This window comes from Ursus arctos, unplaced genomic scaffold (assembly GCF_023065955.2).
Source record: "Ursus arctos isolate Adak ecotype North America unplaced genomic scaffold, UrsArc2.0 scaffold_30, whole genome shotgun sequence".
Lineage (NCBI taxonomy): Eukaryota > Metazoa > Chordata > Mammalia > Carnivora > Ursidae > Ursus > Ursus arctos.
This window is the reverse complement of record NW_026622986.1, coordinates 10,454,127-10,468,535: the sequence shown is the minus strand read 5'-3', so window position 1 is coordinate 10,468,535 and position 14,409 is coordinate 10,454,127. Positions and strand designations below refer to the sequence as shown.

The 14,409-nt window shown below is 38.2% G+C and overlaps 1 protein-coding gene and 1 long non-coding RNA gene across 3 annotated transcripts in view; one reads left to right on the top strand and one right to left on the bottom strand.

Annotated features, from left to right (window-relative positions):
• The window catches only part of ODAD2 (outer dynein arm docking complex subunit 2), a 176,095-nt gene that overhangs the window by 45,319 nt on the left and 116,367 nt on the right, over positions 1 to 14,409 (bottom strand). For both annotated transcript variants that reach the window (XM_026483517.4, XM_048219405.2), the window contains 2 exons: positions 2,787 to 2,975; positions 1,286 to 1,507 (listed from right to left, as the gene is read on the bottom strand). In XM_026483517.4, the coding sequence (XP_026339302.3) occupies positions 1,286 to 1,507; positions 2,787 to 2,975 (411 nt within the window). The remainder of the gene's footprint in view (positions 1 to 1,285; positions 1,508 to 2,786; positions 2,976 to 14,409) is intronic.
• LOC123000269 (uncharacterized) overlaps positions 1 to 14,409 on the top strand; it is a 241,195-nt gene that overhangs the window by 112,543 nt on the left and 114,243 nt on the right. The window lies entirely within an intron of this gene.

The following is a 14,409-nucleotide window of genomic DNA, read 5'->3' as shown; positions in this document are numbered from 1 at the left end:
AACAATATCCTGTTCTTTACAGTTATTCTCCAGTAGAAACAGCAGGTAGTTAGGAATGCAAATAGAGGAGATGGAGAGGCTCTCAAGAGACCTTAAGATGATGGGGGAAAGGGTCTAGGGCCAAACGAACCCTATTTTCTTTCTTTGCTTTTCCCTTTTCTGTTCCCTCCCCCCAATCATTTTTATTGCCTTCTTTTTCTAGTACATATAAGCTGTGTGGGTGGGTGAACAGAGTTTCATCACTTTACATAGCAGAATATAATTCTTAAGTGATTTTGGATTATCCACTGACTTGCCTTAGAAGAAACGATTCAGAATTGCATGAGCAGTTGGCATTTATGTCAATTAAACCATAAACCTTATTAAATTTTAAAACTTTGAGTAGCCTAGAAATTCTCTTCTTAAACTAACTGGCAATTGTCTAAGCATATGTTATATGTCAGACGCTTTACCAGGCTACTTAATTTTTATAGTTTCATTTTTTTAAAGGCCCTACTGATGGCATGTTAGGTTGGGCAAGCCCTGTTCAAGAACAGAATGTATAGCTGTATTAAAGCCTATGTACTTCTAGAAGCTCTCCCACCTGTGTATTTTTTTTTAAGATTTTTTATTTATTTATTCGACAGAGATAGAGACAACCAGCGAGAGAGGGAACACAAGCAGGGGGAGTGGGAGAGGAAGAAGCAGGCTCATAGCAGAGGAGCCTGATGTGGGGCTCGATCCCATAACACCGGGATCACGCCCTGAGCCGAAGGCAGACGCTTAACCGCTGTGCCACCCAGGTGCCCCATCCACCTGTGTATTGATTAAAGGCAAAGAAAACTTGATGCACAGATTCTTTTGAAAAAAAAAAAAATGTGTCTTTGAGTTGGTCCTTTGCTATTACAGTTAAGACTATCAAGTTGTAGTCTAGTTGTTTCAGTCAGCTCCTGTAGTTCGTGCCTATATTTTGTTATTTAAGTGCTAAGTAAATTATATATTAAGTAAAATTATGAATGCCCCTGATTATTCATGTGTTGTACATTTTTTTAAATCAAGTTCAAATTATGGAGTGATTATTAAACTAAGTATCTTTATACCTTTTGGTTTAGGAAAAATCGATCTCCAACTTTTCTGCAACATAAACCATGCTAACACATGGCTCAGCAGCTATGACCCAACAGATAATCAGTTTTGTGTGTCCAAATACGCCCCCATTAGTGAAACCTTACTGTTACATAAGTTTCTTTCCAGCCGCCATATACCTAATTTGGACTAGACCACAAAGTCAATCAATCACCGGTACCTTTACTGCACCATTCTCGTGCATGGTGATGCAGTTATCCGCATCTTCGGAGAGCTGATACAAGGCTTGAGCTGTCGCTCGATGTACATTGGCGTCATTTGATCTCAGGTAACGCACTAATGGAGCCACTGCTTTGTACTCGCCAAAGGTCACTCTATTTCTGCCCCACATACAGCAGCGTGAAATAGCTTCTGCTAGATGGCGCCTCAGTTTATCATTATTCTGCACAAAGGAAATGAATTGTGGTACATGCGTTGCAGTGAACCTCTGTGACGTCATGTTTCTGTGCTAGATGTTTATTACCCAATAAAATGCTAGTGAGTCAAGGGAGAAGGGCTAGGAGGCTATTCAGGTGGAGTCTTGAAAGAAATTAGTATTTTGGTGGCTCCCCAATGGGCCAAGGTTCAATCCTGAGTTTTCTTTTTATGACTTTAAAAAATTTTTAATTTCTTTTTATTGACTACTGAACGTAGTCAATACATTCAAAGGTGATCAAGTGTTTGGCATTTGTTATTTGCTCAAGGATTGATTTCCTTTTGAGCACGTGCTTCAGAAAAAAAAATAGTTAAAGAATATTGGACATTCTTAAGGGAGCATTTCACTTGACTGGAATAGATGGATTAACTCTACACCTTCACCAGAGGAACACTTCTACATCAGTAATACACCTTGATTCCCAACAGGGAGAAGGCAGTGCAGCAAACCGTGACAAGTTTGAGTCCGCCATTTTCCTTTCCATAGCCTTCATCCTTCTTTTTGTAGGCAATTAACTCCTATGGGTATACTATAACTGAATAGGATACAGTTTTCTGTTTATTAATTGTACTGTTCTCTTGATTGAGGCAACAACTTGGTGTCCTTAACTGAATCTGGCAGTTATTCTTAGGAACTCAGTATTAGACTGGCCCTAAAAAGTCTTCTAAACCAAGCATCTTTCCAGTGATTGAATTTTTGCTCTATGATTTTCCTGCCAAGAGGTAGCCCAAACTATGCTCAAATACCCTGGTCATGGTGAAGTCATTATCTCTCAAGGCTGCCTATTCTATCTGGCACAGCTCTGAATAAATAATACAGTGGTTGCCAAAGTCTCCCAGCGCAAGGATGCTTTCAATCCAAGCTTGCTAAGCCTGGGGGGAGCGTTTAACTTCTAAAGTTGGCATGAACAATTACCTTAAGGATAATGATAACGATGGTGGTGATGGAAGAGGATAGTTAACAGTTCTATAATAACATTTATATTTGCCACTACTTTACTTGCCAGTAACAAATAAAAAACAGTCTCTATTTTCTAAGGATCTTGCATATTAAACTATACACTTAGAATACACTTTCGCATTGATTAGTGTCAGAGAAATTAAATGAGGTGACCAAAATCTCATACCTCAGAGGTGATGGATATTAAGCTTGAATCCAGGTCTCTGGACTCTAAGCTTATTGTTTTTACTACTACACCACGATATCTTATGATAAGACATTTAACATAAAAGGATGTGTTACTTACTGTATTTGCTAATTTGGACAATAAAGGGACAACTCCATGATCGGTAATAACAGCTAAATTTTCTTGATCTTTTGCTATATTGGTAATAGCAGCACATACACTTGCCAAAACTTCTTTATTATCTGATTTCAGTAAATTGACAACAAGTTCCAAACCACCAACAAAGGAACGCACCATTTCTCCAGCATCCTAGAGAAAATTAAAAACAAAGATGTTATCAAAAATAATTTTATGATCAAACTTTAAAAGAAAGTAATGGTACGGCTGTGAGGTATACCTTTGGCATAAAAAACAAATTCAGTTTCTTTATTATACACGATTTCTATGTATGTATGTATGTATATGTATATATACACGCACAATTCAGTTTCAACAAATATTTATTGAACAACTATTATGTGAGAGTTACTATGCTAACTACTGGGGATATAGAAATTAGTAAAATACAGTTGTCTTATTATTTGCTGTAGTTATATTTTATAAAGTCATCACAAAAACTGAATTAGTAAATACTAAACCACTATTTCTAGGGGAAATGCAGCATTAGGTTCCTGTGAGCCTGGTCACAATCTTGTCAACTGATTAATACATAACCTTGTTTTATGTGTGTATCTGCTTAAAGATATCTTGTCTCATGTACTGTTAATCCATTAACATTGAACTCATAGACACCACACTCTATGTCATGCCTGAAGGAGGCTTATCTAACACATGAATTTTCTCTGTAAGACACATCACAGCCTTCTGGTGCTTAAGAACAGTAGAGAGCACTTGGGTACTACATGTGGGGGCCACGTCAAATAGTGAAACTACCAACAAAACCCACAAAGGTATGAAAAACGTGGCATTAAGTACACTACAAAATGGACGCTTGTTAAGAGCATGAGACCTAAAACAAACAGTGTCATCTTGTTCAACCCCAGCTAAGAACATGCATTTTGGGTGACGCAAATTTTTCACCTCTCTGTGCATGTCCAAGAATGATCACAGAGGTGCTGTGAGTATCGATTTGGGGATTGCAAACATTTTAACAAGTAGCCAAAAATTCCCAAATCGAATTTGTGAAGAATGTGGATTGATTGGGTATACTCTTTGGCCACGATGTTGCTTGCAATCCAGTGAGGAGTAGGAGCATTAAGAAATAAGTATAATGGGGACGCCTGGGTGGCTCCGTCGGTTAAGTGACAGACTCTTGATTTTGGCTCAGGTCATGATCTCAGGGTTGTGAGATAAAGCCTTGGGTCGGGCTCTGCACTCAGCAGGTAGTCTTCTTGAAGTTTCTCTCCCTCTGCCCCTCCTCTCACTCTCTTTCTTTCTCTAAAATAAATAAATCTTTAAAAATAAAGAAATAAGTACAATGAACAGCACTAAGATGAAAGATTCAAGGACGTCCCCCCAAGAGGATGTTTATAAATGAAGTCTAAAAGATGAGGAGTTATCCGGTATGAAGGGGATTTGGGGTGGAGGAATCATCATGAGACAGACCTGAGAGTGAGGGGAGGTGCTTTCTTTTTTTTTCCTCTTTCTTTTTTCTTCCTTTTTTTGTTTGTTTGTTTGTTTAGTGCAGAGTAGTTAGAGCATAAGTATGAAAGGCAGAATCGAGAAAACGAGACCTACCAAGATCTTGATGGGTCTTTACTCCATGCCTTGGTAGACAGTACGGAGTTCATTTTAATGGCATACGAAAGCCACTGGAAAGGTTTGAGTGTGTGTGTAGTTGGGGGGAGTGGGGAAAAGGATTTTATCAATTTTGTATCACAATAGATCTCTCAGGATTGCAGAGTTGAGGTTGGGGCAAAGCCTGGTGCTGGGAACTCAGAGGTTACTTCACTAAGTTCAGATAAGAGGCAGTGGCTGTTTGGAAGGAGGTTATAGTCTAGACCTGAAGGAAAGGGTGTGGGTTTGTGAGCGCTGACTGAAGAAGATAAGGACCAGTGACTCAATGACGATCCCCCCATTTCTGGCTTGACCTAATGGCGCTAATGGTGGAAAGGCAGGGTGTTGGGATTTCTTGGGGTGAGAAAGGATGGTACTTGGTATCAGAGGCCTAATTTGAATGAAGTGCCCGCAAGACATTTACATGGAAACATCCAGAAGTTGGTTGGAAATACGCGTTTGGAGCTCAGGAAAGAAAACCAGGCTGGAGTCATAGATTTGCAAGTCGTCAGCATAAAGACTGTAACTGAAGTAATATGTGTGAGAAGTGGGGAGGGAGGGAAAAGTGGGGTCTCTGTGCCAGGGCCGCAAGTGTGGGCAGGAAAGGAATTTGTCAGAAGAACCTGAAAACAAATGGTTGCTCAGAAATCCTCACCTTCCCTGATGTATGGTGGCGGCTGTGTGATGTACAATTATTGGGCTCCATGGCTTTCTCAAATAACAGAAATTAATACCTTTTGAGTGCCAATTATATCTTAGGCACTTTGCATAAATTATTTCAGTTAAACCTCCCGATAACCATGCAAAATGGATGTTATTTCCATTTTAGATTTTAAAAACTGAGGTTTCAAAGCTGTTGAACCTCATAAACTAGACTGTATCCCTCAAGGGGCCACGTTAGAGTAATCTTAGTGAACTTTATAATATAAATCCGAACATCTCATCCCCATATCCCCCCACATTCTTCCACTGCTCTCCCCTGCCCTTAGGATAAAATCCAAACTCCACATAGCATGTGTGCCCCTAGCTTCCCTGTCTTATCTTCTCTGCCTTGATTCCCCACCCCCCACCCAGAGTTAATAATCAGAATCCTGACGCTCATTCTCTGAGAATATGGTTCATGAAGTCTGGGGTGGGGCCTATAACTTTTTTTTTTTTAATTTTAAAAATCTCTCCTGTGATTCTAAACTCCACCAGTATTGGGAACACTGCTTATGCATCAGTCCTTCAAGTTCATGTCCTCTAACATGCCACTTGCATGTCTCTGTGTCTTTGCATATGGCTATTTTGTCTATTTTTCCACTAGCCTCGGACTTTCCATGTGGTCTCAGCTACAGACTAAGGTACCATTCTCTTCAGGGAACTTTCTTGAACTTCGAGTCTGGGTCAAGCTGCTCCTAATATGCTACACCTGGTTCTCCTATATTATAGCACTTCCTACTCCTGCAGTAGTGGCTTAATTATTTGCCTTTGACCCAGAACATACGTTCCAGGAGGGCAGGGACTCTTTTCTGTCTTGTTTATTGTTGTATGCCCAGTTTCCGTGAAAGTTTCTATGCCAGTTTCTAGAAACCCCATTGAATTAATTTGCAAACGCACAGCTACGAAAGGAAGCTTTCACCGAGGATGTTAACAAACCAAACCAAAGTTCTAGTGAATGGTGAAGGACGGACCCCAGTCAGGTTCTTCCCAAGTGTAAGTAGGAAGTGTCTTTTCCACAACACATTGCCTCTCCCGATCGCTATGGGAAGCATGTGAGCAATATTATTGGCCTTGTTCTCAGTACCACATTTAAATACAACCTCTGCTAGGACATACTTTCCCATTCTGATGTATTAATAAAATTATTTTGAAAATATTGGCCATTTTCCCTAAAATTCTACAATAAAGCTTTTTACATAAAACAAAAGGAGTGAATACTTTCAACTGTATTCTACACTCCATCTGATTACACTTCTGTGCACTAGGATGCAACCAAATCAAAAGACTATAAGAGTTATTAACCTTCAGTCAAATATCCCACATAATTTTATCCGAATTACCCTTTTGACGCACTTAGTTGTAGTGGTAATTGTTGTAGTAGTCTTCTGTGTTGTAGATGAGGAAAACCTTAGAGAATAAATCAATACATGAAAAGTGAAATGATAAATGGCAGAGTGGGATCAGAACCCATGTCTGCCTGGCCCCAAAGCCACTCCACAATACTGCAATTATGTGAATCCTGACTGCATGCTCAGTCCAGATGAAATAAATTCATAATCCTAACCACATCCTTGGTCCAGATGCAAACTCAAAAGCAAAAACAATGGCTTCTTGAATTTCAGGGAACTTCAAAAGTGTAGCCTCAAAACTACAAAATGATATTATTTATGTCAATAAGCTAATATACTTGTCAGTTTTGAAATTACAAAACAATTTTTTTTCCTCCAGAAAGACTGGAGGAATTCCAGGAAGATGATGGTGGCATAGTTTTTGAATCTCCCTAAGGAAACAGAGAATTGGTGGCAGCAAAACAAAAAACATAGAAATGCTAGGTGACAAGGTATCTTTACGGACCCCCAGTACAAGCAGACTGGAACAAACTACCAAAGCTACATGCTTTAAGAAACCAGAAATCCGTAGAGAGAAGGCAGAAGGACTTGGGAAGACTGTAGAACCAGGGAGCCCAGACTGTCATCAGGTCTCCCTAGAAAGCTCTGGAAAGCTCAGGAGCATCACAATGGACTTACCAGGCCCTGATTAATGGATAAGACCAAAATGCCCCCAGGTCTGACAGTGCTGGAGCATTCTGTGGTCCGAGTTCTATGCATTTGCAATACTACTAACTGAAGGCTCTTTCTGGGTTGAAGCCCCCTACCAAGGAGAAACTCCTGGGAGTTGCATCCAAACAGAGCAAGGCAAGGACAATGGGATGAAGGAATGATGGAGTCCAGGTAAGAAGAGAGGAGGGGAGCAAAGGAGTCTGAGTCTATTCTCCATCGCTGGGAAAATAACAGAAGTGGGTTCTTGAGAAGCATGAAATTTGAAATGCAACTCTGGCTCATATCTCCCTCCTAAAACACCATAAAAACTTATTTCACTGAAAAATGAACAAAACAAAAAGACTATGGTCAATTTCCATATGGATTTATTATAAGAAAAAGAATGAGGTGGAAGAAAATCACAGAAGCAATGAAAGGAAAATATCAATTAGAATTATCAAAGCTCATAAATTAGGTGATTAGTAGGAAAAAAAAAAAACCCCAATTTTTAAAGCCAGGTGAAACCCATTCACAAAGAATTAGAAATGAAAGAAAAATTCATTTTGAAAATGAAGAATAAACTAGAAGGAATGCAAAAATAAGCACACACAATGGGTAATATCTTTAAATATAGAATATGTGAAGAGTTTGAAATGATGGGGGAAAAGCTAACAAAAAATTCAAAGAAAGTAACATACATATAGCGAGTCCCCAAGAAGGAAATAAAGCAATATAATAGAGCAAATTTTTAAAACTATGATGCAAGAAAACTCTCTCCTGAAATAAATAAAACCTGAGAGTATATAGGAAAGTCACCTTATATACATGGGGAAATTGGCCCAGAATGTGCTGACATAGAGAAATATTCTAGAGTAACTGCTGGACTTTAATAAAAAAGAAAAAACAATTTGCTCATCTAGGCAAAAAGACCAGGTCACTTTAAGGGAAAGAATAAGATATTATCTTTAGCCTTTTCAGTAGCAATGTGTTTTTTTTTTTTTTAAGATTTTATTTATTTATGTAACAGAGAGACAGCCAGCGAGAGAGGGAACACGAGCAGGGGGAGTGGGAGAGGAAGAAGCAGGCTCCCAGCGGAGGAGCCTGATGTGGGGCTTGATCCCAGAATGCCGGGATCACACCCTGAGCCGAAGGCAGACGCTTAACGACTGCACTACCCAGGCGCCCCTCAGTAGCAATGTTTTTAAAAAGAGGGAAAGGGAATAACACATGTAAACAACCTCAAGAGAAAATGTGAATCGGTGTTCTAATACCCAGCCAAAATGACCTTCAAGTATAAAACTGTTATAAACATGGAAGACTCCAAGGGATATGTTAACACAGGCCCTTCTGAGGAATGGACCTGAGATTGACTGTCAGATCTCCAAAGAGACTAGAAAGGCATTGATAAAAGGATGGCAGATTTCCTACAATATCTACTGGCTTCATTTCCTTCTAGATGAGGTTTAATTCATTAGCATAATTCAAGTATTTTCCCGATCTGGCTCAACCTCACCCCCTGGTCATATTTCCCACCTACCTTTCGCGTAAACTACATGGCAGCCTCTAGGATTACTGGTGTTCCCTAAGGTGGCATGTGCTTGTACATCTTTGGCTACATCATTTTTCTTTACCCTGATGCCCTTCGAAACTCCTGCTCAGCCCTGAAAACTGACTCCTTTTAATAGCGTCTTAAATAACATTTCCTCCATAAAATCCACCCCCCTCTTCCCCCTCTCAGTATGTTTCTCTCCCTCTCCTCCACATTCCTATAGATGCTTTTCTCCGAAATCCATTCCCTCATTCTCCTGTATTTGCCAAGGCTTGATTTTGTTTGGGTGTCTAACTCTTACACAGAAGCACCTGGAGAAAGTGTTTCTATACCCCAGAGGTAATTCTTGACTGGCCTAAGCCTATCACGGAAGTCTCATTCCCTCTGCCATTATTTGTTTAGGGGTGGGCTTGATATGGCCCAATTATGGCCAGAGAGTTCTGAGATGATGTTTCCTAGGAATCTTTTGGAAGTTATAAGGACTAATCACAGGTCACACTGCGAATGGCACAGCAGAAAGAGGAAAACAGCCTGGGGTCTTTGATGGCACAATTGAGCTGCTGAATCAACCAGGCCTAAAATCCACTTTGGCCAGTTAAAACCAAAGGCATCTTGTAGCCACATTTTCCATTCTATTGTAATTGTTTTCCACTGAGTTCTTTCCCCATTAATTTGTGAGCTCTTCAAGAACAGAGCCACCTGGTCCTGTTCTTTGACTCTCATTTGGGATATGGTCTGGGGTCTGTCACACAGTAGACTTCCAATAAGTGTTTGCTGACTTGTGAAAAAATAAAAATAATGAGGGGATTATGACTTTAAGATACTTAACCACAGTCACAATACTAAAAAGCAAAGAGCATTAATTCTGTATTAATAATGTAACTATGTAAAAGGAATATAAATGGGTAAGGCCAAATCAACCCCACGGTCTAGTGACTTCCTGGTTGCCTCACTGCTTTATCAGTAGAGACAGTGAGTCACAGCACTGGGGCCATACTGGGAGAAATAACAAAAGTGATCACATCTGCTTCGGCTCCAAGAACTTCCTAAGGTGCATGGTATGAGATAGAGGAAGCCAAAGTCGCAATGAGATCATGGGCATGGCTCACAGAGGACTTGTAATGTTTACAATCTGTGGGACAGTGAAATGTTAGATTCAAGCCCACAAGTCCTGCCAAAGTTTGTTTATGTGTTTGGAAGGTAAGACTTCTTTCTCTCTCTCTCTTTCTTTTTACTTTTTAGGTTTAAAGATTCTAAACATATGACATCTTGCCTCACATAGTTTCTATGGAAAGGGAGACAGTATATTTGAGGATGGAAAAAGTAATTATTCTGCCAAAACTGTCTTTCACTAATGCTAAACGACTGGGCAAATTCAACACATTTTCCACCTTCTCACATATCTTAAAAACTAGTCTTTGCCAATTCGCCACTGGTGCGATATTGGTTGTGCATGATTCAAATTTTCATCTTTAATGCAAAACCCCCCAATTAGAGTAATAATAGTAATAACAATGACAACAGTCTAGCTTTTTGCAGTTTACAAAGGACTTCCACCTATATATCTCTTTGGATCCTCACAGGTCTGCCTTTGGGAGGCATGACATCCCCATTTTACAGATGGAAAGGGTCAAGGTTCATGAATAGTGACAAAACTAAAAATTAACTTTATGTTTCCTGATTTCTCATTTTCTGTATACACTGTGTGCTTACACTTGGAAGTGCCAACAATTATATTTACAAGATTAGGCCTAGTTTATAAACAGTCGGAAGACTCTTCACAATTTAGAGGGCTAATAATTCCAAAGAGATGAAGCTAGCTTTTTTGCCAATGACAGTTCATGAGACAAACAAAAACAGTAATTGAAAGAGAGAATATGAAACACCTTTATACTGTTATTAAAGTAAAGCTGGAATGGGTGAATAAATAGGAAAAAGGTGTCAAGTTCGAATTAACCAAAATCAAGTCAAATACACAAACTCGGATGAAAAATGTAAAGTAACAAAATACTTTTGGTTAAAATTCAACTAATAGGAAAGTATTAAGGCGTTATTTACAGATTAATGAATAAAACAGAAAATTGGATGTTTTGGCATAGAGCAATTAAACTAATGGGTATGAAATTCCTTCTCTTGCCTCCAGCGAAAAGAACTGGCAGTTTTCTGATGAGGTGAGATATACATAATGCAACTTTAAAGCACATACAAGGCAAGCGTAACATGACTTAAGAACAAAAATTTTTAACCAGAAGGGCTATAAAAACACTGTTTTGTGCCATACAGAGACCATACAATGCATAATATAGTATTTGAGAAAGATTTAAAAATAGCACATTGCATATAAAAAATTCCAAAAATGCTACATTCACATTAGAACAGCATGTCAGAGAAACCAAAACTGAACAGGCAAATCTTGTCCTAAAAGTATATTCATTATATCAAATGCTTTTTAAAAATTCTAAATACAACATATACACACAAGGAGAACAGGCTGTTTGTGTAGCTCTATCACAGTAAGATCCTTGTTCTGTTTCTAGGACTTAACAAGTCCCACAGCTTAAAACAAATTACTGATTTAGAACTACTTTACACTTTCAAATGTAGTGCTTCAAAAATCAAAGTTTGGATATCAGTTATTACCTTTTTCATTCTGAAGGAAAAGTAAATTAATTTCAGGTAAAATAAATGATTTGGTCCTCATAGTGTAGATTTACATAGCTGAAAATGCATTGTACTTTGAAGGTAGTTTTATCAAATTAAATCACAAAAAAAATAAAGAGAATAAATTTAATGGTTCTGATTTTCTCTATTCTCTAGCCTAACTTAAGATAATTTTCTTAAATATCACAGAGAACTGTGTTTTTCCATCTCACTCTGTCCTGTGTTGATTCTGTTTTAGATACAATATTCTATTAACGAGGAGGTCTAAATTGTGAGAAACTATTGTGTATCCAGAGGCTTATAGAGTTAATTAAATGACATTCTTAACCAATGATGTCTTTGAAAAAAGCATGTAACTAGTACAAAGAGCTGAACCAATGTAAGTCATATTACCATAAAATAGCTATTATATAAATCTGTGTACATATATATACATATGTGTATATATAATTTTTAATATTAAATATATTTACAACTTTTTCCCACTTGTACTCAGTAACGCACAGAGTAAAGTGAGTGAAGCAATTTCAGGTTAAGATCCAGTCAGATGCCTCCAAACAGCAAATTGTGTGGACCAGGCTAAGAACAACCCTTGAGACCATAATCTTGACAGAAAAAAAGTTTAACTATATGAAATACTATACTCTAAAAAAAATCAAGGGTCTCCCATTTATGGAGAGACTGTTTTCTAAAAGTTTACTTGTTGGGTCTATTACATCACATTTTTCTATAAATACATGGTTAATATCTCAGTTTGACAGAGAAGACTCTATTTAACTCATAACGAACCTGAAATATAACAGACTAACTGCAACCAATCCTCGTTTTCATGCATGTTCTCATATTTGAAGCCAGATATCTTGTCTCCCTCACCTTCTGTGATTTTACCTTTAACTTATTTTCACGTGAAATGATTTTCCTACGTCTCCTCTCTCTTTTATCAAAGTTTCTCTTAAAACATACCCAGAGTTTAACACAATTCCAGATGTGGTCTGACTAGAGCAGAGCACATTGGAATTCTTATCTTTCATGAAGTAGACACTGTACTTCTGCTAGTGTGGCCAACCACACACACTATTGCAGCAGTCACATTACCCTATTTGTTCACATTAAGCTTTGAAGTCAGCCCAAATCCCTATATCTTTTCTAAGTGAATTATTCTATAGCCAGTACTCGTACAGCCTGCATTTATGGGATTTGCAGCTTCCTTTTATTGCATAAATAGGATTGAACAATTTTCATATAAAGGAGATAAGCTTTCAGATGTAAATTTCTAGGTAAAACCTAGAGAAACCAAGGAACCATCTGGATATGTTGAGGTAAGTAATTTATCTAAGCATTCTTACATTAAAAAAATTCCTTAGGGAGGTAGAAAATACAGTTTTTGAGGCAGTAGTTCTCAAACTGTGTTGCACATTAGAATTCTAAGGGGAATTTTTAGCTTTCTCTAAGCCCAGGTTGGACCTAATACCAGTTAAATCAAATGCATGGTGGTGGGAGCCAGCATCCATGCATAGCTGAGGATGACCCCAATGTACACCAAAGTTTGAGAATCACTGTTTTAAGAGTTTAAGTCATACAGAGATAACACCTGGGGGCACATCCCAGTTTCATCATTATTAGCTATAAGTCTTTGAGCTAGCTACATAACTTCGCTAAGCTTCAGTTTCATCAACTGTGAAATGGAGCAATAATAGTATTTATCTTTTGAGGGCTGTTAAAAGGATACATATAAAACATAACAAGGTGCCTGGCATATGATAACAGCTGTTCCTAGTGTTATATTTTCTAATATTTTGATAATGTTTAGATTACCAATAGTTTGCACAACAAAATATCAACTTAAGGAATAACCACTTGAAATTTATTTGATTCCATATGTCATTCACCCTTATGAATATATTCAATATACATAACTCAGATAGCAACATTTTTACTACATGTTCAGTCCTGTTTTAAAGCCCAAACAAGAATGAGTTGGTAAAAAATACACCTCGATTATTATTAAATAATTCATCTATGTTTATTCATATCATTAAAACCACTTTCATTCATGCATTCATTCATTTGGGCTCAGAAATGTTAAGATACTATTTTATATTGTGGGATTCAAAATAAATAATTTGGTTTCACATTATGATTACCTGGAGTAATTTTTTTTAAAGATTTATTTATTTATTTTAGAGAGAGAGAGAGGGAGAGTGAAAGAAAGAGAGAGGGCGCACAGGTGGGGGGAGTGGGCAGAGAGAGAAGGAGAGAGAGAATCTTAAGCAGATTCCCCACTGAGCACGGAGCCCAATCCAGGACTCTAGGATCATGACCTGAGCTGAAATCAAGAGTCAGACACTTAACTGAATGAGCTACCCAGGCGCTCCACCTGGAGTGATATTTTTAGAACTATGAATGCCTAGGTCTCAATCTCAATATACAGAATGGGGATAGGGCTCTTGCATGAGAATATATTTTTTAAAGCTCTGAAGGTAAGATGCATCTAGAATAGAGAAAAACTGATGTGCACAATTCAGATTGTGTTGCTGTTACTTACAGAGTCAGAGCATCGGTGATGATCTCAAATACCCACATTTCGTTTAAGACTAGAGGAGGGAGGACATTTGTGGAATTTTCTATAATAAGAATGAGAAGATAGGAAAAATTGGGAAAAGTAATTTTTTCAGAACTCTAGAATTTAATGAAAACTCATCATGTTCGTAACTCATCATGTTTATGCAAGAAAAATGCCTGAATCTCAGTAAGAACAGTGAGTTTTGTAGCATTTAAAAACTTTCCCTATTCTCACCTCTCTCCCCCCAGCTTGGGAGTAGCCCTGAAACCATGTTATCTGGGAAAACCTGTAGCCTAGCAGCCATAGGAGGGGAAGAATGGGTTTGGAGCTCTTCCCAAACCCCCATTCCAACAGAATGGTTGCAATTTGCCTTGAATGGCAACTTCTAAGAAAAGCTCCAAAGGCTTGTCTTTATCTTAGGGCTCACTCACTTAGGAAAGTCCTATTCTCAGG